The following is a 24,529-nucleotide window of genomic DNA, read 5'->3' on the forward strand; positions in this document are numbered from 1 at the left end:
GTATGGTGGTAATATATGTGTTACATGGGACTGAAAGTAACGTCTACTACATTAACTGTACTCAGAGAATTGTCACTGGTATTTATGATATTACATAGGATTGTAGAAAACAGGGAACGAGATATTAATTGGTTACTATTGCTTATATTTTAGCGGTGAGGAGGGGGCATGTATATGGGTGTGGTCTGCAAGTAAGGGCATGGCCAGAAAATAAGGGCGTGACTTGCCTCCTAAACGGAAGACGGTTCTCAAAATGTTGGCAGGTATGGTGATACTATGTATTTATATCTCCTATTGTATTACTGATTTATTATATAAAGCAGAAATAATGGTCCTGATTTAGGAAAAATGACTAAAAGTAAAAAAAACGCAGTGAAAAAAATGCTGGAGTGCTTCTTTAATGCTGGATAACCTGGAATCCACAATTTGGGATATTTACGGGGGGTTTTCTATGTACAGACAAAGGTACCAGAGTAAAAAATGTAAAATATAAAGGGTAGATGATTACAGACAATTCCTTGGTCAAAACATATATAAGAAATATATATTCGCATCTCTCTAGATTACAGAACACCCATTTTCAGGTTTTTGATACAACGGGGAATGGTGATGATCATTGCGGGAGAGGTAGTCACTAGAATCTCCTGTAAACAGTTACCGCTGGGGGTTTGCTGCCCATGTAACTAATGGCAGACCCTCCATGGGGAGAGAGGATTTTTGCAGCAACCTTCTGCTCTGGCTCATACATAGGTCTTGTATAGAGCAACCTATAAAAGTTGTAAAGTGTTAGAAATTAATGTTTACAACTTTACAAGTAATCTCGGAACAGACTCAAATCAGTTTGTCTTCCGTTTTGTGAAGGTGACCGGTCTTGTTGAGGTGTTCTGGGAACATGGCTCCTGGGAACCCTGGTTGGAAAATATTGGTTTAAGGGTTTACCGTGTTATTACCAGGAATGTATAACAATTCCATTTGTTCTCATCTAGTCTCTTCTTCAACATTTACACACATATTCTGGCATCACAGGTAGAAATACGCAATATACTGTTTTTAAGACCAGCAAAAATCCTGAATCCAAAACATTATTAGATTTTAACAGAATTCTTCGAAAATTCTACATAATGTTCTCCGTTTATCTGTTTCCAATCTTAGATTTCCATGTTTTGGCATTTTCAAATCCATTTTTGTAGAAGTGGTAATCCTCAATGGTCTTGGAAATTTCCTCTCTTGTGTTCATCACGAATGGCCCTGCAATAAAAAAAAAAAAAAAAAAATACATTCTTAAAATTGTTGAAACATTATTTAAAGGGAATCTGTCATCGGGTTTTTGACACCTAAAGTGAGAGCAGCATAATGGAACAACAGAGACACTCCAACGACGTGTCACTTACTGGGCTGATTGCTGTAGTTTTGCTAAAAATCCCCATTTTATCATATTTTATTATAATTAGAGGACTAGTAATCCTACTGCTGTGTAGACCTCTATGTTCATGAGCTCTGTATAACCACGCCCCCCACAACTGATTGGCAGCTTTCTGCCTAAGCACAGTGGACACAGAAAGCTGCCAATCAGTGGTGTGGGCGGGGTTATACATAGCTTAGCAGTCAGAGAATTTATAGCAGACGAAACAGGGATTTTATTAAAACTACAGGAAGCACCCCAGTAACTGACACATCTCTGGAGACAGGCTATTTCCCACTACATCATACTGCTCTCTGGCAGGGTAGCAAAAACTTGGTGTCAGATTCCTTTCAAGAACAGTAAAGGCATGGCATTTTTAGGGCCATCACTCCCCCCCAGACTATTCCCAAAGCTATATGAGCGTGATTAGTTATATGTGAAACAGCTGATGCTTCCCATTGGTTTTGTCAGTGGCTTTCTACTCTCGTCTTCTTGAAGACCCTAGTAATATGGTCTTTCAGCTATTTAGATCACAGAAAGCGATGCATTTCACTGGGAAACGCCATCATTTTCTGCTATTGGGTCACACTGCTTACACTTTTGCATCACCATCTTGGAGTCTCCTGCATACCTGAGGGTGGGGAGCAGCGATAAGATTTGAAGGAGCTGTAGTGCTAGACAAGAGCTGATACTTCATTTTGAGGACTGGCATATAAACTATAGAGGAGTTATTGAAACTCACATTTGCAATAATTGGTCCTCTTATTCTCGACATAGGAGAATAAAAGGGTTGTTGTGATATAGATTACGTATCCTAGATCAGTGAGGGTGAGGAGTGTGGGACCCCTCCACCAGATATTGATAACCTATCCTGATGCCCACCAGACATTTTAAATGGCTGACATCTCAGCCGGCTCTCCCATACACAAGCCTGCAAACCCCATTTAATCTCTTCTCTGTCATAAGTCCTTGAATTCTTGTCAGTGGCTTAAACAAGGCACAAATTTGGATGCAGATCTACTTAAAGGGGGTTGTCCAAACTGGGGATTGCTGTCTAAAGTTACTCCATGTGACGGCTATGTGCACACGGTGCGTATTCTGTTTTGGAATTTTCCACGCAGATTTCACTAAATCCGCAGGTCAAATGACCCGCATTTTTCCTGCGGATTTCGTGCATTTTTTGCGCAGTTTTACTGCATGTTTTGTGCGGATTTCTAGAATGGAGCAGGTGGAAAACTGCAGCAAAAGCGCACAAAAGTAGTGACATGCTGCTTTTTTCATTTTGCACCAAATCTGCGCGGAAAAAAACGCAGCATGTGCACTGCGGATTTTGTTTTACATAGGCTACAATGGTACTGTACATCACATGCAGTTCTGCTGCGTATACGTAGGGCCAAATCCGCTGCAGATCCGCAGCAGAATCCGCACCGTGTGCACATAGCCTGAATCTTCACAGAACTGTCAGAATTCACCGGTGAATGAGCCAGGAGCAGCGGCACGTGACTGCAAGTATGCAAATTGCATAAATGCAGTCACATGCTGACTAGACCTGCGTTGTCTCACTCAATACAAGTGAATGGAGTGTGGTTAGACACATCTAGTCAGAATGTGGCCAGAAGTATGCAAATCGGTGAAGCCTAACAGCATGCTTTGTGTGCACTGTGAGGATTCGCTAGTCTGCAGTCACACAGAGTGATTGCAGACTAAGGCTAAGTGCACACATAGCAGAAAATTTCTGCTGGAAAACCTGACTCCCTTCCCAGAAACTGCGCGTTTTTTTTCTGCGCGTTTTCACCGCGATTTTTATGCTTTTTTTGCCGCGTGTTTTCTAAACGCATGGAAATAATCAGAAACATGGAAAAATCTGAAAAACTAATGAGCATGCTGCGTTTTTTACCACGATGCGTTTTTTCGCGGTAAAAACGCATCAATGTGCACAAAAAGTGGAAAATGTATAGAAATGAATGGGAAGCTTGTTTTTCCCGTGGATTTTTTGGCAAATCCCCGGGAAAAACTGCGAAAAAAAACGCTGTGTGAACACAGCCTTATAGTTTAATATTGGACAACCCCATTATGTCTATGGCATAAAAATACATGATATTCTGAGTTAAAAACAACCATGAGTGAGAGACTTGTTAGAACCAATGGCATACTGGCATCCAGTATATGCTATTTTCTGACACATCTAGGTAAGATGTCAGACAGCAAGACACTGGAGAACCTCTTTAGTTCCAAAATACTTAATAGATATTACACTATATAAAGGCAATAGCACAGTGCTCTCCATAGGTTAGTAGGTATCAGTACTGTATGTATGAGCTGTACACATGTATTCTACCCTACTGTCTGAGGTCTTTAGGAAAAAAATCCTTCTATGGTCCTAAACAGAACAACATGGTAGACAGACGTCCAAGTCTGCGTTAAGAGGTTCATTACTAGATTACTAATAAGGCAATAACAAAATATCTAGGGGATGCCAGCGCTGTGATCTTGGTCAGCTCCAGGTCAAGTTTCCAAAAAAAAAAAAAAAAAAAAAGAAGAACTACACAGTGGGTGTTGTGGGGGATTCCCGTAGGGAATCCCTGAGAAGTAAATTCAAAATGTAAAACCGCACTGAATCAATCTCAGTAGGCAGAAAAAGATGTACGGATCCTATAATGGCAGATTCCGCACTTGCACCTCAGTACACGCAGGTCTGCAAAATATTTTACATTGTAAATATGTTCTGAAGTGACATTAACAAATCACACATTAATTAGAATGGGGTTTATTTATTACAGTATCAAATAATCCAAAATGTTCATTTGTCTTCCAATTGTGTTTGGTACAAAGCTGCAGAATAACCTGGAAATCCCCAAGATCAAAAGAATAAATATAATGTTCCAATAGACTTCACGAATAACAAACAAAAAGGGGGAGGGTGCAATGGTATTTTTTGAATTTTGCAGATAGAAGCAAATTTTTGCACCGTATATGAAGGAAGTCATGAGCTTCCAGGTGCAGAAGTGCAAGTAATGTGCTACATATAATTTCACATAGGTAGTATGAGCTACATTCACCAAAATGTGTACACTCATTAGGAATACCACTCTTTTAGGGTACGTGCACACGCTGCGGAATGGGGTGCGGATTTGGCCGCGCGGATTTTGTGAAATCCACAGGTAAATCTGCAGGTCAAACGACCTGCGGATTAGCCTGCGGTTTTGCCCTGCGGTTTTTCATCTCCTCGATGGAGGAGATGGCAAACCGCAGCGGAATCTGCAGAAAGAATTGACATGTCAATTCTTTCTGCGGTTTTGAAACCACAGCAAATTCACGCGGAAAACTCCGCAGCGTCTGCACAGCGAGTTTTTTTTTCCATAGGTTTGAATGCTACTGTACACCACAGAAAAAACTGCTGCGGATCCGCAGCAGAATCCGCAGCATGTGCACACACCCTTAGAGTTGAGCAGGAAGATGCGATAAGGACCAGAGAGGAGACAATGATGGCGCAGCAAGGATGCGCATCAGACCGGTCCACTCTCATTTACATACAACGCGGGAGCATATCATATGGTATTTTTGGGGTGTACAGAGGGAATCAAAGTACTTGCATTTCCCATAGAATAAGCATTCTGGGGTCTCTCTTAAAATTTAGCATTGTACCATTCCTCTGTTATATTCTTTAAAAATATATGAATATATTGACAACATGCTGGGGGATAACCATTTTCCTTGTTAAAAGAGGTAGGTGTATACATAGTCAGCAATAACTGGACAATGGTAGATAGTCAAGGAATGCACCTCGCACTGGCAACACTCAGTAGTCAATTTACTTAGGAGATATAATAAGTTATCAGGTGTCCTTTAATAAGATGTGTAGTAGAGGGGTTACAAGGACACTAAACTTCAGGAAGGCAAATTTCCAACGGATGAGAGATGATCTTGGTGCAATTAACTGGGCCGATATTTTGAGACATAAAAATACACAAAGAAAATGGGAGACGTTTATTATCCTCCTGAATAGGACCTGTGCACAATATATACCGTATGGGAATAAACATGTGAGAAATAGGAGGAAACCACTATGGATAAATAGAGCTGTAAGGGGCGCAATAAGAGATAAAAATAAAGCATTTAGAGAATTAAAGCAAGTAGGTAGTGATGAGGCATTAAATAAATACAGAAGATTAAATAAATTCTGTAAAAAGCAAATCAAAACAGCAAAGATTGAGACAGAGAGACTCATTGCCAGAGAAAGTAAAAATAATCCCAAAATATTCTTTAACTACATAAATAAGACACTAAAAAATGATAGTGTTGGCCCCCTTAAAAATAGTCTGGGTGAAATGGTGGATGAGGAAAAAGCTAATATGCTAAATGACTTTTTTTTCAACAGTATTTACAGAAGAAAATCTCATGACGGATAACATGATCAGTGATAAAAATTCTCCATTAAATGTCACCTGCTTAACCCAGCAGGAAGTACGGCGGCATCTAAAAATCACTAAAATTGACAAATCCCCGGGCCAAGATGAGATACACCCCCGAGTACTGCAGGAATTAAGTACAGTCATAGATAGACCATTATTTTTAATCTTTAAAGATTCCATAATAAAAGGGTCTGTACCACAGGACTGGCGTATAGCAAATGTGGTGCCAATATTCAAAAAGGGGACAAAAACTGAACTTGGAAATTATAGGCCAGTAAGTTTAACCTCAACTGTGGGTAAAATCCTGGAGGGTTTTCTAAGAGATACTATACTGGAGTATCTGGAGAAGAATAACCTCATGACCCAATATCAACATGGGTTTACAAGGGACCGTTCCTGTCAGACTAATCTGATAAGCTTTAATGAAGAGGTAAGTTCCGGACTTGACCAAGGGAATGCAGTGGACATGGTGTACATGGACTTTTCAAAAGCTTTTGATACAGTGCCACACAAAAGGTTGATACATAAAATGAGAACAATGGGGATAGGGAAAATATGTGTAAGTGGGTTAAGAGCTGGCTCAGGGATAGGAAACAAAGGGTGGTTATTAATGGAGCACACTCGGACTGGGTCACGGTTAGCAGTGGGGTACCACAGTTTTGGGCCCGCTTCTTTTTAGCATACTTATTAATGACCTTGTAGGGGGCATAGAGAGTAGAATTTCAATATTTGCAGATGACACTAAACTCTGCAGGGTAATCAATACAGAGGAGGACAATTTTATATTCCAGGAGGATTTATGTAAACTAGAAGCTTGGGCTGATAAATGGCAAATGAGCTTTAATGGGGATAAATGTAAGGTCATGCACTTGGGTAGAACGAACAAGATGTTTAATTATGTGCTTAATTGTAAAACACTGGGCAAAACGGTCACTGAAAAAGACCTGGGTGTATGGGTGGACGACAAACTCACATTTAGTGGCCAGTGTCAGGCAGCTGCTGCAAAGGCAAATAAAATAATGGGATGCATTAAAAGAGGCATAGATGCTCATGAGGAGAACATAATTTTACCTCTATATAAGTCACTAGTGCGACCACACTTAGAATATTGCGTACAGTTCTGGTCTCCGGTGTATAAGAAAGACATAGCTGAACTGGAGTGGGTGCAGAGAAGAGCGACCAAGGTTATTAGGGAACTGGGGGGTCTGCAATACCAAGACAGGTTATTACACTTGGGGTTATTTAGTTTGGAAAATCGAAGGCTTAGAGGTGATCATATTACAATGTATAAATATATGCGGGGACAGTACAAAGACCTTTCTAATGATCTTTTTACTCTCAGACCTGTGACGGGGACAAGGGGGCATCCTCTACGTCTGGAGGAAAGAAGGTTTAAGCATACTCACAGATGCGGATTCTTTACTGTAAGAGCAGTGAGACTATGGAACTCTCTGCCATATGATGTTGTAATGAGTGATTCCCTACTAAAATTTAAGAAAAGTATAATATTACAGGGTATATACACTAGTTTCCTTAATATTGCGTTGATCCAGGGAGCTAGTCTGATTGCCGTATGTGGAGTTGGGAAGGAATTTTTTTCCCCAATGTGAAGCTTACTGTTTGCCACATGGGTTTTTTTGCCTTCCTCTGGATCAACATGTTAGGGCAAGTTAGGATACTGGATCAACATGTTAGGGCAAGTTAGGATAGGATATGGGTTGAACTAGATGGACTTAAAGTCTCCCTTCAACCTTAATAACTATGTTACTATGTATGTATGTTACTATATACCAGAGGATGGGCACAAATTAGAGTTCTAAAAAATGATCAAGAATTGGTATTTCATGGGAAATACAAATATCTACTAAAACAGCCAAAATCAGCACAAAATTACTGTTCAATCCAAGCACAGTTGCTTTGCGCACCCTCGGTGTGGCTGAGTTGTTTAGTGCACTTTCCTACCTACTTGTTTTCCATCCATCTCTTGTCTCTTCTCTGGGTCCCTTAACACCTTCACACCAATCCCCACAGGATAGATACTTACAGCTGCTCTGAAGTGAAATTCTTCAGGAGCGCTGTCCTGCTGGCTCTGGAGGTGCTGCAGGACTTTACCGTGAGTTATTCACGCTCGCGCACCACTGCAGAAGAGGCTGGATGAGCACTTGTCACCGGCCGGGATAGTGTTCCTGAAGAATTTCACTTCAGAGCTGACGCAAGTATCTATCCTGTGGGGATTACCCAACAGTGATCATCTATTGGACACGGAAAAGGTGCCTGCATCAAGTGGAAGAGAGGTAAAATCGCACCACCGATTATTATTATGCATTTATATAGCGCCATTTATTCCATGGCGCTTTATATGTGAAAAGGGGAAATATAGACAAGTATAATATATACAAGAATAATAAACAAGTGTAAGACAAGGGACACACAAGTACATAAGGAGAGAGGACCCTGCCCGCGAGGGCTCACAGTCTACAGGGATGGGTGAGGATACAGTAGGAGAGGGTGGAGCAGGTTGTGCGGTGGTTTATCAGGCTACTTATGAACTCACGGCTGATACTGTGACTTTATATTGATAAGTGATTTTTAGTGCATTGCACGCTATATCTGGTACCACATAGGATATCTTGGACTCATTATCTCAATCTACCATATTCATGAAGTTATATTATTAACCTTACTTTCATGTTCTGGGTTAAAAAAAAAAATGTTCTATGAAACTCAGTCTTGTCAAAATGTAGAAATCGTTCTTGTGTTCTGTGAGATAAGGATTAAAATCTTAATTTTCAAAGGGGGTGTACTAATTGATGATGAGCACTGTGTATACATTTTATTTATGTTTGTATGTAGTAGCAACAACTGAATGAATGTAGTTCGGTGTCTGTGGAGAAGTACAAAGTCCCTAATAAACACTTTATTTATAGTTGAAATATTATATACTTTAGATATGGGATGATCTTACCGTGCTGCACGACAGGTTCATTGATTGGTTCTCCAGCAATCAAAACCAAGTGGGCCAGCTGATCACCCTGCATTATAGTGAGATACATTACTTTTGGCACAATGCTTTGATACTATACCATCTTACTACTGCTTTGACATTACAACGATAAGGATTACATATAATGACGCAGAACTAAAGGTCACATGTGGCTGCCGCCGTCTGCTGATGTGCGGCTGAAAACAGCAATCACATAATTTCTTAAATGGAATCTGTCACCCTTTTTTTTTTTGACTATGAGCTGTGGCCACCGCCATCAGGGGCTTATCTACAGCATTCTGTATTGCTGTAGATAAGCCCACGATGTAACCTGAAAGATAAGAAAAACACGTTAGATTATACTCACCGGAGGGGGCGGTCCGGTCCGGTCCGATGGGTGTCGCGCTAAGGTCCGGCGCCTCCCATCTTCATACGATGCCGTCCTCTTCTTCCCTTCCTGTAGTGGCTTAGGCGCACTGGTCTGCCCTGTTGAGGGCAGAGCAGAATACTGCAGTGCGCAGGTGTCAGGAGAAGTCTGGTGCCTGCACACTGCAGTATTCTGCTCTGCCCTCAACAGGGCAGACCAGTGCGCCTAAGCCACAACAGGAAGGGATGAAGAGGACGGCATCGTATGAAGATGGGAGGCGCCGGACCTTAGCGCAACACCCATCGGACCGCCCCCTCCGGTGAGTATAATCTAATGTGTTTTTCTTATCTTTCAGGTTACATCGGGGGCTTATCTACAGTATTACAGAATGCTGTAGATAAGCCCCTGATGTCAATGCCAACAGCTGATAGTCAAAAAAAAAAAAAAAAAAAAAAAAAAAAAAAAAAGGGTGACAGATTCCATTTAAACACCTGCAAAAACCATACGGCTGAAAAGAAAGAGCATTGTAAAACACAAAACAGTGCCATGCAGTGTTCCAGTTTTTCATCAACCAAAGTATCAAACTGTGGCTTAAGGCCAGCTGCAGATACAATTTTCATGGTAGATGTACAGATCGCAATTTTTGTTTCGACAATGGGTCTTTGGAACTGAACTCAAAAGCTTGAGTTCAAGTTAGGAGACCATAACCAGTCTGGATATGACACTCCATCCACAGAAGTGTGAAGCCAAGCTAATCCTTACTCCTCATGCATATAGAAGACTCCACTGAATTATTTCACTGCTGCTGAGCACATATCTTTAACCCCTTCATGACCAGGCTATTTTCTGTTTTTCCTCCCCTTCTTCCAAGAGCCCTAACTTTTTTTTTTTTACTGATGTTTAGATCGCCTCTTATTGCAATGTTGTGGCAGCCAAAAAGTCGCAATTGTAACATTTTGATTTTTTTTCTTGTTACACCATTTATCGATCAGGCTAATTTACATTTTGATAAATCAGACTTTTCTGAATGCAGCTATACCAAATATGTTTGTTTGTTTCAATTGTTTCATTTTTAAAGAGACCTGAGAGGGGTGGTTTTAACCTTTTTTTCATATTGTTAAAAACATTATATTTTTCACTTTTTTCTGTATTTAACAGTCCCTTTAGGGCATTTGAAGCTATGATCATCTGATGGCTCATGCTATACAGTTGTGGCCAAAAGTATTGACACCCCTGCAGTTCTGTCAGATAATATTCAGTTTCTTCCTGAAAATGATTGCAAACACAAATTCTTTGGTATTATCTTCATTTAATTTGTCTTAAATGAAAAAACACAAAAAGAATTGTCCTAAAGCCAAATTGGATATAATTCCACACCAAACATAAAAAAGAGGGTGGACAAAAGTATTGGCACTGTTTGAAAAATCATGTGATGCTTCTCTAATTTGTGTAATTAACAGCACCTGTAACTTACCTGTGGCACCTAACAGGTGTTGGCAATAACTAAATCACACTTGCAGCCAGTTGACATGGATTAAAGTTGACTCAACCTCTGTCCTGTGTCCTTGTGTGTACCACACTGAGCATGGAGAAAAGAAAGAAGACCAAAGAACTGTCTGAGGACTTGAGAAACCAAATTGTGAGGAAGCATGAGCAATCTCAAGGCTACAAGTCCATCTCCAAAGACCTGAATGTTCCTGTGTCTACCGTGCGCAGTGTCATCAAGAAGTTTAAAGCCCATGGCATTGTGGCTAACCTCCCTAGATGTGGACGGAAAAGAAAAATTGACAAGAGATTTCAACGCAAGATTGTGCGGATGTTGGATAAAGAACCTCGACTAACATCCAAACAAGTTCAAGCTGCCCTGCAGTCCAAGGGTACAACAGTGTCAACCCGTACTATCCGTCGGCATCTGAATGAAAAGGGACTGTATGGTAGGAGACCCAGGAACACCCCACTTCTTACCCCGAGACATAAAAAAGCCAGGCTGGAGTTTGCCAAAACTCACCTCAAAAAGCCTAAAACGTTTTGGAAGAATGTTCTCTGGTCAGATGAGACAAAAGTAGAGCTTTTTGGGCAAAGGCATCAACATAGAGTTTACAGGTGAAAAAAAGAGGCATTCAAAGAAAAGAACACGGTCCCTACAGTCAAACATGGCGGAGGTTCCCTGATGTTTTGAGGTTGCTTTGCTGCCTCTGGCACTGGACTGCTTGACCGTGTGCATGGCATTATGAAGTCTGAAGACTACCAACAAATTTTGCAGCATAATGTAGGGCCCAGTGTGAGAAAGCTGGGTCTCCCTCAGAGGTCATGGGTCTTCCAGCAGGACAATGACCCAAAACACACGTCAAAAAGCACTAGAAAATGGTTTGAGAGAAAGCACTGGAGACTTCTAAGGTGGCCAGCAATGAGTCCAGACCTGAATCCCATAGAACACCTGTGGAGAGATCTAAAAATGGCAGTTTTGAGAAGGCACCTTTCAAATATCAGGGACCTGGAGCAGTTTGCCAAAGAAGAATGGTCTAAAATTCCAGCAGAGCATTGTAAGAAACTCATTGATGGTTACTGGAAGCGGTTGGTCGCAGTTATTTTGGCTAAATGTTGTGTAACCAAGTATTAGGCTGAGGGTGCTAATACTTTTGTCTTACCCCTTTTTGGAGTTTTGTGTGAAATGATCAATGTTTTGCTTTTTGCTTCATTCTCTTTTGTGTTTCTTCATTTAAGACAAATTAAATGAAGATAATAATACCAAAGAATGTGTGTTTGCAATCATTTTCTGGAAGAAACTGAGTATTATCTAACAGAATTGCAGGGGTGTCAATACTTTTGGCCACAACTGTACACAGCAGGGCAAAAGGGTAACAATATTCTGAATGTTTGACTTTCAGGCTCCATATCTCACCATCCACTACATCTTTGAACATGTGACTACCATCATTTATAGATAATCATCTTGGCCATCTCATACATAAATTTGACTTGCAACTATTTAGCATTTGGTTAGTTATTTGAGTTGAACCGGTGACCTTTCCTTTGGGAATCAACCTAATAACACACTGCGCTATTAGGGAATGTGAGAAAAAGTTGTAATTTTGTAATTCGCAGTATACAGCAGTGGTCCCCAACCTTTTTTGCACCAGGGACCGGTTTCAAGCAAGACCATTCTTCCATGGCCCGGCAGGGCGGGGATGGAGGTGTGGCAGGGGTGGGGCTTTTGTCATAAGGGGGCGGGGCTATGGACGGTTGTAGTGTAGCAGTGCATACTTATAATTAAATAACATTTATAATGTGACTCAACTCACCATAGGTTTTGAATGAGTGCTCCATCACCCCATCACTCCCTTCTCCCCATCATTGCCTTCACCCCATCACTCCCTTCTCTCCATCATTGCCTTCACCCCATCACTCCCTTCTCCCCATCACTCCCTTCACCCCATCACTCCCTTCACCCCATCACTCCCTTCACCCCATCACTCCCTTCACCCCATCACTCCCTTCACCCCATCACTCCCTTCACCCCATCACTGCCATCTCTCCATAACTCCCCTCACGGTCTTCTCCTCATGTCCCCATCTCCTCCAGGGCCAGGCTACACAAACACAGACCAACACACATACACACACACACACACACACATGTACACACACACAGACATACATGTACACACACACAGACATACATGTACACACACACAGACATACATACATACATACATACATACACACACACACATTATATATACACACACATCACCTCTCTCCTCTCACCTGCCCGCCGCCCGCGCTTCCTCGCTCTGACACAGCAGCGGCCGCGCTCCTCTCTGTGTCAGTCAGAGACAGGAAGCGCGGGCGGCGGGCAGGAAGCTGGACGCAGTGGACGGGTCCTTGCAGCTCCGCTCCTGCTATCCCCTCTTGCAGGCAGCGGAGCTGCTTGGATCGCTCCCTGGCCGCCGCTAAGAACTGCTGCTCGCCGCCCCAGCCCCTGCTACGCCACTGACCGCCCCTGGCTCCCCTTGTGTCCGCGGACCGGCAAGGGCACTGCAGCGGCCCGGTGCTGGGCCGCGGACCGGCGGTTGGGGACCCCTGGTATACAGGATGAAAAACATTTTTCCACCAGCAGGAACAAAATAGTAACAATGGAGTGACATACCAAGAATCTGCATAACTAATAATATGCTCAATAGTTGCAAGTCAAATTTATGAATGAGATAGCCCAAAGGATGGTCTATAAATGATGGTAGTCTCACGCTCAAAGCGGAAGCGGATAATGAGATATGGAGCCTGAAAGTCAAAGGTTCAAAACATTGTTTTGCTTGTCACTGTATAGTGAAAATCACGATCTCCTATGAACGTCAGCTAAAGGACTCATTTCCACTTGCGATGAAATTGGACGAATGCAATCAGATTAAAAATCCTATTTGTTCTGACCAATGTTATGCTATCATTGTGTGCTCATCAGCTTTTTTTTTCCCAGCTCGGATCGGATCATGATCGGACTGGAAAAAAAAATAGCGGCATGCTGCGATTGTAATTGGAAATCGGATCGAATTCGGCAATAGAAGTGCGGTCCGATTTTTACACACCGATATCCTTTGAAAAGCCGGCAATTCAGCAGTGCTACCCGACAGGATAGAGTAGATAGATTACATACAGTAAATACACGTAGAATAAATAGATATATAGATGTCCGTGACAAATACAATTAGTGCAGTGTGTGCAGCTTACTGTACATGCATTTAATTGTTAAAAGATTATTTTTATGAAAAAAATGAAGCCTCTCCATTACTAACCTCTGGGCTTGAAGTCACCTGACAATACAAAGGTGACATCAACCCCCCCAACTATTACACCATTTGCCACTGCTACAGGGCAAGTGCGAAGAGCGAGGCTAAGTGCCAGAAATGGCGCACATTAGAAATGCACCTTTTCTGGGGCTGCTGAGAGCTGATGTTTTTAGCCTGGGGGGACCCAATATCCATGGCCCCTTCCTAGGCTATTAATATTAGTGCAAAAGTATTGTGGCATTTGCCACTTTTTTCACTGGGAACGGGTGGTTTTTATTATTATATGAAATTAAAGTCGGTTTTATAGGGATTATATGTTCACTTTTTGCTAATAATATTAGCTCGCAGCTGTCACCTAGCCTTTGCTGGTTATTAATTAATGGGGGACCCCATTTCATTTTTTGGGGAGTCCCCAATTTTAATAGCCAGTAAAGGCTACTTATAAAGTTGTGAGCTGTTATCAATAGCCTAAGAAGCTTCATGGGTATTACCTCCTTCCCAGGCTATAAACATCTGCCCCCAGCCATCAGCTTTCCCTCTGCTGGTTTAGAAAACATTACACAGGAGCCCACTCCATTTTTTTCAGAAAAATAAACTTTTAATAATTAAATACATGTATAGTAAGCTGCACATGCACTGTACTACTTGTAATATGTCACTGACATCTGCATAAATATACACACACAAACACACTGTATGTAATCATCTCTTGTCACACTGTGATTTTACTTTAAGTGGCAGATGAATTGCCGGCTTTTCACCTATATATGTGTTTTGAAGAATATTTCCCTTGAAAACTGATGCTAGGCATTAAAATAAACACATGGCACTTGCATTACACTTGTCCTACTTTGCAGGAATAAATTAGGACTAATTGTAAAATTACTAGTGTGACTCCGGCCAAATGCTGGATATCACAGGAGTATCTTAATGATAGGCACAGGAGTCTTTAGTAAACTCCGGCTGTCACGGCTTCTCTCTGTTGGTCCGCAATCACATCATGGGGGAGCCGATGAGCGCATGGAATGATGCGCTCCACTGCTAGCACGTGCCAAATGCCGCTGTCAGAGATTGAGCTCTACTCCACTTGCGGCTGTTAGCTGATTTATTCAGCTGTCATCTGCCAGGAAGGATACAGGCTCAGCTTGCATCAAAGTCAGGGATAAGACATACAAGGTAGCTGTTCGTCATATATTGTGAAGGGGGTTAACCCTTTCCCCCCACAGCTAATTTGTCTGTGTGCTTCGGTTTTTTCTTCCCCTTCTTCCAAGAACAATAACTTTTTTATTTTTCTGCTGGCATAGCTGTATGAGGGCTTGTTTTTTGCAGGACAAATGTAGTTACGAATTACACCATTTGTTTTCACATTTCAAGAGCCTCAGCATTTTTAACCTACACAAAAAAAATCTTGTTCCTACCTGATTATCGAATTGTACACAGTCACCATCATCCAGCACGGCTGTGTGGTGAGCCTCGATTTGTCGCTGGGCATCAGATGGACCTTAAGAGATAAAAATGAGGAGTATTAACAATGAACACAACTAATGAAACTATGGTGCAGTGTACTAACAAAACGTTATCTAAAATAAGCAGTGGATGAGGTATTGGCCACACTCCAAAACTTGAAGCCAAGAGTAGAGAGGAGACAATAATGTCAGATTATTAGCTTACATGACACTACTCTGCACAATGCCTTTTTATTCCTGGCACCCAATGGTTCTATGATGGCACCGCCAGCTGGAAAATAACCTTTCTACACAATTACCTGGTCAATGGAGTTTTGGGTTTCTACAAGCACCAATGTGTAAAGGGATTGTCCATCTTTGGGGACAATATTTTTTTTGTTACTTAAATATGTGGAATTATGGCTAAAAAGCAAATTTTCAATTGGATTTCTTTATAAATTTGCACCGTTTGCCTCCTATAACTTCAGTATTAATGTGACGACACAGTGTTTAGTCTTAATTATGCCAAACATATTATTGGGTAGGCCCAGGGTTATGAGCTATTGTTCATATGAGCCAGAATGTTGAATCTTGTTGTAGGCTGAATTGTTGTTTGCTGATTTGTTGAAGGACTGCTGATTACCTATTATCTCGGCCCCTACAGCTTATTGTTCTGCTATCCTCGAGGGACAAAAACGCACGTTAATTAAACAATTCATATTTGCTAATATGTTGATTACCCATAGTATCAGTCCATGCAGCTTGTTGTTCTGCAAACATTACAGGACAAAACTATAAAAAGGGGGATCTGCCTCTGTTTCCAGGGAGACTTTACAAGACCGCAGCCAAGAAACCATGGCTCCAACCAGAGAAATACAGATTTGATACACTGTCCATTGCCTAACCTATGTTTGGAGAACACAGGTTTGGACAGTCAGGTCACCTGGCCACATACCTCAATGGATTGTTAATTTCCTAAGCTTGACGCTACCTCTTCTCTGTGAGTGCCTGCCAAAAATCGGGGTGCCATTGGTTGGGGTAGAATGAGGTAATGGGGTAAGCCACATTATTTCTTATCAGTCCTGTTGGGGACATGATTTTGTGGCAATTATTATACTAGAGGTGTGCCCGATGCTATCGCATTGGGTGGGAAGTGTGTGTGTGTACGTGTGTGTGTACGTCCCACAGCTGCCCACCCACCTCTGTGCAGTCACAGCCGGCAGGAAAGAGGGTGGTTTGCAGCCTGTGCTGGAGATGTGAGTACGTGCGTGTGTGTGTGTATATATGTGGGAGTACGTATGTGTGAGTACGTGTGTGTGTGTGTGTGTGTGTGTGTGTGTGTGTATGTATGTACGTGTGTGTGAGTGTGTGTGTGTGCGTGTGTGCGCGTGTGCGTGTATGTACATGGTGAGTAGGCAGTGGCGGGTCTAGCGGGGGGGGGGGTCTGGTGGCGCGGCCAGCAGCGGCGGGTCCAGCGAAGGCGGCGGGGGGTTTCAGCAGCGGCGGTGGGCAGCCGGCAGGAAAGACCGTGACTTGCGGCCTGTGCTGGAGATGGGGTGCGGCACCACCAGAGGGCACCCACACCCTGTCTCCAGCACAGGCCGCAAGCCGTGGTCTTTCCTACCGGCTGTGACTGCACGGAGGTGGGTGGGCAGGCAGCGGCGGGTCCAACAGCAGCGGCAGGGGGGTCTGGCTGTGGTGGTGGGGGTGTCCCACTGGTGGTATTGTGGAAGGGCCTGGTACCACCAGCAGGTGCCATATTGGAATACCCATGACTTGGGTATTCCAATATGGCGGTCGGCGTACTTCTGGTGTGTCGCGGTGGATTGTGGGATTTGGGGACATCCAGACGGAAGTGGATGACAAACAATTTAAGGCAATTATATATATAGATTGGTATGACAGGTTCTCCTCCTGTAGCTTTCCTCACACACTCCACATCTATTCAGTCCATACATTGGCTGCTACTGGAGGAGCATGTGACCAGCCCTGTACATCAGCCTTGTCCAATTGAAAACCTCACATGAGAAAACTCCTTTTCTATTGGAGGAAATTGATGGACAGGCCTGGTCACATGTTCCTCCACCAGCAGCCATTGTATGGACAGGAGAGTTGTGCAGTCTGTGAGGAAATCTGCACTGATGAGAGCAGGAGGAGAACCTGCCATACTATTGCAGTAATCCAGATGATAATTTAATTTATTTTTGCAAAGAGCCCAAGTACATTTAGTTTTCTACATTTACCCATAAAAGGTTCTCTGCTCCTTTACTTCTTGTGATATTGAAATTGACGTGATGAAGGATCACAGATATCAGAGGGCATAGAATAAATCAATCAGCAGTGATCTTGTGTTCTTACAGTGTTATTGAGCCTAAATATTCATTGGAAACTCACCAACATGTATCTCTCCTTGCAGCGTGTAGATGAAAGCAGTCCAGCCTGTAATTTACAAAAAAAGAGAACATGATTTTTTGCTGGATGACACCACCAAGTTAGTGCAGAACTAAAACTCAAAGAACCTTGAAATCCGCACCACACACAGTCACCACTAGGTGACTTGGCTCACCGAAAATGGTCATGTTATCAGCCGCCAAGACCCTTTTACCTGTGAGTATAACATACTGTATATACAGTATGTTCTTTAGTTTCCATCTTCTTATAACTTTTGAAGCATTAATCCCCAACCATTGGCCCAGGAGCCATATGGTACCAGAGACCCCCCCCCCCCCCCCGTATTCTCACCAGAGGAGACCCGTTTTGACGTTATGTATTGCCTATTACATTATTGCAGATATTTCTTAATCACCAAACAGCCCCATTTTGTATGGTGCAACAGTATGTCAAACTTCACACCCAAGAAGCAAGATATTGTCAATTTGCAAACATTTTTGTCACATATTTCAAAGTAATGTTTTTCTCTCTCTATCGCCATGACTCAGATGAACGGCACAAAAGTCTGGGGACCTCTGTATTAGAAAACTGTAATAAACCATTTGGCACATAATACCTGGGCACAATAGTGGCACCATGTACATTTCTCAGAGAAAGTGTAAAGTTTACGCATGATATATGCAGCTTTTTAGCCAGTGACATAACAGATAAACAGTACTAATGTCATGTCCCGGACTATACAGCTGCACATAACAAGTAGAGCGAGCGAGGCTCCTCTTTGTCTGGAAGACATTTAGATCTAATTCATATTGGAAATCCTGTTCCCCATACATAGTTCCTGACATTTTTTTCTCTTGCATCTGCACAACATTTACAACCAACATTTGTTTTTTTTTACAAACTGGAAAATCAAATTGGTTAAAAAAAAAAGATTGTAAATCATATATCTATTGCTTAAAGCGATTTTCTAATGAACTTAGGACCGGTGGATAAATTTACGAGAGCTGGGGACATCCCCCAATCACCAGCTATTCTACGGATAGTTGATAAACATTGTTCGCTGCATAACCCCATAATTATAATGATTATGAGCTGCACAACGAGACCCTCAAAGAATAAAAGAGATCGGCACCGAGCATCAAGGCTGGTGTTTTGTACTTATATTGCATCCACAGTGAAGGCTGCTGGCCGGTGAAGTGAATTGGGGGAAAAGCTTTCGACAAGAACCAAAAACAAAGCGACAAAATCAGATCTAATAGTTTAGGTAGGGAAAAGCTGGGTTCAAGTCCAGGGAATCGGGGAAAAACATGGTGAGCAAAAAAAGTCCAAAAGTGAAATCCAGAAGGGCATCCAAAAGGTTAATCAGCAGAGTCAGCATGGAATTAAAACTAGGTCAATAATATACAAACGAACCAGTGTAATGGTTAATCAGCAGAGTCAGCATGGAATTAAAACTAGGTCAATAATATACAAACGAACCAGTGTAATGTTCGCAGTACAATAAGTGATAATGGCAGAAGAAAGTATGGGGGATTTACTGTCCACAGGGTGCTACCATCCTGTAACTGGTCCACTGGCTGGACCCAGTGACTATGGGCAACATTTTTTTAGTGGTTTCTACCTGCAGAGAGGCTGCTGCCAGCACTTGGGACCGGAGCTGCGGCTGCATGTATTTTTGGTGATGCCAATCACCCAATGAACAAGCAAAATGCTCTTTCATTGGGTAAAATTATTTTTAAGATTTATTACAAATCATTGTTTTCAGCAGCACATTCACAAGACAATGTGCTGCCGAAAACAAAACAGTCTATGTGCACAGAACGATCTATTACTATTCTGTATGCATTAAAAACGCACTCGGCCTGACTAAGCAGACCATTAAATGGCTACTACTGATCGGCGAACACGTAGCAGATAGGTGGTTGTTTAATGTCTACCCTTGACTAGCATAAGACTACCTGGTTAAAACTCCTAAAGTTGTGCTCATGTAGGATAATATAATGTTGGAAAAAAGCCTAAAAAAGCAATAAAACAGAACATTCATGACATTTGTAAACTATATGAACAGCATTTTGGATGATCAAAGGTTAAAGAACTCATTGTGACAAAATAAGGCTAAGAAGAGAATTTAAGAGATGATGGGGGAAATTCCTTAAGAGTTCTGCTCAACTTTTGGTGACATTTGTTCTTTTCTAGTCTTGGCATTCACATCTGGCACAATTAAGTTCTAAAATAGCTCTCAGGTTCCTACAGGGGACCTCCTTTTATGATGTCCATATGCACTAGTAGGGCATTTTGACAAAAGTTGCTCTGTTGGAGAAGCCCATCAACAGACAAATTAAGCTATAAGGAGAATTTTGGACCCCAAGGGAGATTGGAAGGCACGGAGAGGATTCTCGCAAACATGAGGTGAACATACAAACTCTGTGGAGATAGCAACCATATGTTCCAGGAATATTTTGTTGGTTAAGTTATTTTTTAGCAGTAGATATGTTACATGGATTTTATGACAAATTTTATTACAACATAAAATTACATATGAAAATATTTTGATTTTGGAAAATGGCATCTGTGAAGTCATCAAAAGGTTTTAGGAAAGTAGACATGGCCAAAAGCAAGACTCTAAAAAGTAAAATATTACTAATAAATGAAAAAATGATGTTACTTTAGTCATGGAAAATCAAGTTTGTCTGGATACATGAACTGTGTTTTCTACTTCCAGACATGCAGATAAACTCTTGTCAATTGCCAATATGGCTGCCACAGTGGCTTTACCTTCCTCCAGGGGAGGGTAATGCCAGGCTTGGAGGCAATGACGGACCTCTCTCACAGTCAATCTATGCATGCAACACAGTTCCACTCCAGGCCAGCAGGGGGAACTCTGAACCAGAATTAAGGGGAGGAGTGCTCTCTGAGGGCCAAGAGGAAGAAGTGGTTAGTTAGTCTGCGGAGGGTGAAGTGTGCAGACGTGTGGAAGGAGCGCTGAGATAGAGCTGAGAGGAAGAGCTCATCTCCCATGAGAGCGCATGAACTAGAGCCTGCCACACCAGCGGTGGATGCCGTGTTCACACAGGTCCTGCTGCCACCCATCAATGACAGACATTTGAAACTACAGCCAGCTGCTGTTCTTACAGCACGAAATTGGGGTTTTCTATGAGTCACAGGATTTAACAATCCCACAAGTTCCGATACCATCTGTAATCAGGACCCTGGACTGCATTTACCAAGTAAAGGTACAGAAATTGCACCCCGCTGTGTCTTGTCTGCTTCCTACCTTTCCGGCACCGCTACATCCCCGTGCCAACCACATCTACACTGCCCTGGGACTACAGCTTCACCTGTGGGGAGCTTTTACATCTTTGCTGCACCATACCATCAGTCCCAGCGGATCTGCATGCAGAGTCGGCTTAACACCGCTCTTGCCGAGCACCACAGGTGGCGTCACAAACTATTCATCTAACTACATTCTACCATTCACATTTTCCTATTACTTGGGCGCCCAGGGCCACAGTCCGGGTCACTGCTGCTGTGACACATCCCTCTGATACCGGCCCGCTACCGAGTATACCACAGCCCTGGGAGGGCGACCCACCCTCCTAGAGCCGAAGCCAAGAGTTAAAACTGTGTCGAATGTAAGAAGCAAAGCTCCATAAAGATTTATTAATTCAATATGAATGGAAAGTTCTTCTCTGATCAGAATCAAATCAGCATCAACTGAACCATCTAGGAAAGTTTAGATATGGCTACGCACGGATTCGGTCACAGGTTTGACGTTGAATTCACCCAGTAAAGCGTGAAAATATGAGAATGTTGTGGAATTGAAAATCTGCAGTAAACAGATATTTTTGTGCAGATTTCTACAGCTACATGCAGATGGGGTTGGGAAAACACCAATTATTTGTACTGGTAATTGCTGTAGAAAATTTTTGTTTGCAACGTACTTGCACCCATGACTTTGCACTGCCGCCCTCTTGTGGATATCAGCCTTAACCCCCACAATATAACCAATTTTTCGTCTTCCATGTAAATTACGAGCACATACTCAAACCACAGGAACATATTTCTTTCACACGTACGTTTTCTCCACATCCGAAAAAACGGTCCAATTATTCTGCTCAAACTTGCATCAGTTTTTCTAGGATTCTAATAATCCATGAAAATTGGACTGCATTCGGATGCCTATTGGAAGTAGCGATCCTACAAGTCAATATCGACCCTTTAACGAGCCTAACAATATGACTTAGGATAAAAGCCAAATCAGAATCTCAATTTGCAGACAGTGTTTCGGGTGTACTGCCCCTCATCAGTGCAAAGTATGAGATCTGATTTGACTGGGTGAGTCTCCTCGTGCTGGAATTCCAGACATGGCAGGTCACTCTCGATAGGAGAAAACTTACCCCTCAGGGCATAGATGTATAAACTCCAAAACGACTACAGAACCAGAAATAAATATGTCTGAATCTGTCCTGAAACAAAGACAGAGAAAGGCAAAAAAAAAAATTTTAGAGAATATATATATATATATATATCTATCTCTATCTCTGAAGCGATACATAAATGTTACTCCTTTTGGACAGAAATCAAGATTTTATGAAAACTATTGCAAAGAATTATGGTCTCCACATATTGTATTAAGTAATGTCCATATGTCTATATCAGGAGTGTAAGTGGTGTAAGTGTCTTAAATATGCTTTTTTTCCCCCAAATCTCTTTATGATTTATTGATTTTTTTCAATAGGACATGTCATAAAATGCTGGTCTGTGAGGAAACTAAAAATGTGTGTTGTTTTCCATCAAACTTCCATTGCTCTTTACTGGGTAGAATAATGTGGCATATGGCTGTATTCTATCCAGGCTAAAAATAGCAGTTAAATGACTTTCTAATTAGAAATAGGTTGGTTTTTGAGCTGCTGAAGGCAGTTACTTTTTTTTCTTGGGTTATATACGTTATATAATGGTTGGATAACTTCTCCTAAAAGAAAAATGACAATACTAACTTAAGAAGTGCCAAGAAGATTGCATAGATTTCTAACAGAAACAGCGCCCCACTTGTAATTTGGTTGCATCTGGTATTGCAGCTCAGCGAAACAGCGCCACTATTAGAGATAGGCGACGTCTAGAAATGCAGCTCACCCCTATACAAGTTTAAGAAAGCTAAAATATATGTTGCCGGCACTGCTGTGACATCTAGGAGGAATGCAGCCATGTTGTTCCAATCTCATGCAACCCCTTTAAGGGTCGGAAATGTTTAATATCTGAGGAATGAGCGTGACCTCTCTACGCTAGTGCCCTTTATCAAGTCTGGCCGTCACAAAGTGTTCGTGCCACAATCATATTCCCAGGAACCACATTCCAGACCCCAGCAAAGATCCTTTTCTTCCCCCCAAAAAAGTTCTCTCTGTTTTGTTTCACGTTTGTTTATAATGAACTTGTCTTTGTGTTTTGCGCGCAGAGACATATTTGGAGAGAAAGAGGAAGGAGTCTACTCCAGCAAGATAAAAGTGAACATTCTACATTATAACTTTTAGACACATAAAGCAAAGTTTGATTTTGTATCCTCCCTTACAAAACTGTCTGTTTTACTTACAATGGATCTAAAAAGTCACACTCCTGTTACATGCCACGTTTTCGTCATGTAAAAATAAAGTCATTCATACCAAGAAGAAATATTTCAGATATTTTTCCACATTTGAGGTTTCCCAGAATCTGCACAAATTAATTGAGAAACAAACTGAAATCAGTTTAAAGAAGAAAAAAAAAAAATTGCAAAAACTAAAATAACGTGGTTGCATAATTTTGAACACCCTCTTATAATTGGGAAGGTATACAGGTCATAGAATGCTGAATAAAATGATACCTTGATATCTGAGATTTGATGTTTTATTCTAGTGAAATCCAGATCTTTTCTTAATATGTAAATTAACTGTTAAGATCTATGGGCTGGACATAGATCTCCCTAAAGGTACTGTCACACTTAGCGATGTACCAGCGATCCCGACCAGCGATATGACGCGGTCAGGATCGCTGGTACATCGCTAAGTGGTCGCTAGTGAGCTGCCACACAGGCAGATCTCACTAGCGACATCGCTGGGGACGGGGGTCGCTACTTACCTGTCACACCAGGCGATCCTGCGTCCTCACAGCAGGAAGCGCCACAGGAAGCTGACGACGAGAAACAGTCCTGAACGTTCTCGCGCGATCAGCGATAACCAGCGGGGGAGCCGGTCGCTGGTAAGTATCAGACACAGAGATATCGCTAGCAATATCGCTATAACGTCACTAGTTATAGCGATATTGCTAGCGATATCTCTAAGGCTACTTTCACACATCAGGTTTTCGACGTCAGGCGCGATCCGGCGTCGTGCCGGAACGCCGGATCCGGCAAATGTTTCTGAAAACCGGATGTGACGGATCCGGTTTTCTGCCGGATCCGTCTTTTTCTGGACAGACAAAACCGGATCCGTCTCATCCGGTTCATCCGTTTTTTCGACGGATTACGCCGGATCCGGTTTTTAAAATTGACCCTTGTGGCCTTCCGAACGGGATTGGCTACTGGAAAACTATATATAGCGTGTTCCTACAGCCCTTCTTTGACAGGTTGTAGAGGAGAAAGTGCAGGTTGGAGAGAAGAGCAAGTTACTGGCGAAGATGGATGTTGTGATTGGAAATATTTTGAAGAATTTGGCGGATTTTACAGCGGAGGCGAATCGTTTGAGGGTGATTGTTCTGGAGAAGGAGAGAGCGAG

At 42.1% G+C, this 24,529-nt stretch overlaps 1 protein-coding gene across 2 annotated transcripts in view; it reads right to left on the minus strand.

Moving 5' to 3' along the window:
- Positions 1-382: 382 nt before the first annotated feature.
- Positions 383-24,529, minus strand: part of PIR (pirin) — a 66,811-nt gene continuing 42,664 nt past the window's right edge. For both annotated transcript variants that reach the window (XM_073565256.1, XM_073565255.1), the window contains exons 7-10: positions 17,787-17,831; positions 15,366-15,448; positions 8,780-8,846; positions 383-1,248 (exon numbers count right to left, since the gene is read on the minus strand). In XM_073565256.1, coding sequence (XP_073421357.1) covers positions 1,133-1,248; positions 8,780-8,846; positions 15,366-15,448; positions 17,787-17,831 — 311 coding nt within the window. In that variant the 3' untranslated portion in view covers positions 383-1,132. The remainder of the gene's footprint in view (positions 1,249-8,779; positions 8,847-15,365; positions 15,449-17,786; positions 17,832-24,529) is intronic.

The sequence above is a fragment of the Dendrobates tinctorius genome, unplaced genomic scaffold (genome assembly GCF_039654945.1).
Source record: "Dendrobates tinctorius isolate UK_male_01 unplaced genomic scaffold, ASM3965494v1 ptg000016l, whole genome shotgun sequence".
NCBI classification, from domain to species: Eukaryota; Metazoa; Chordata; class Amphibia; order Anura; family Dendrobatidae; genus Dendrobates; species Dendrobates tinctorius.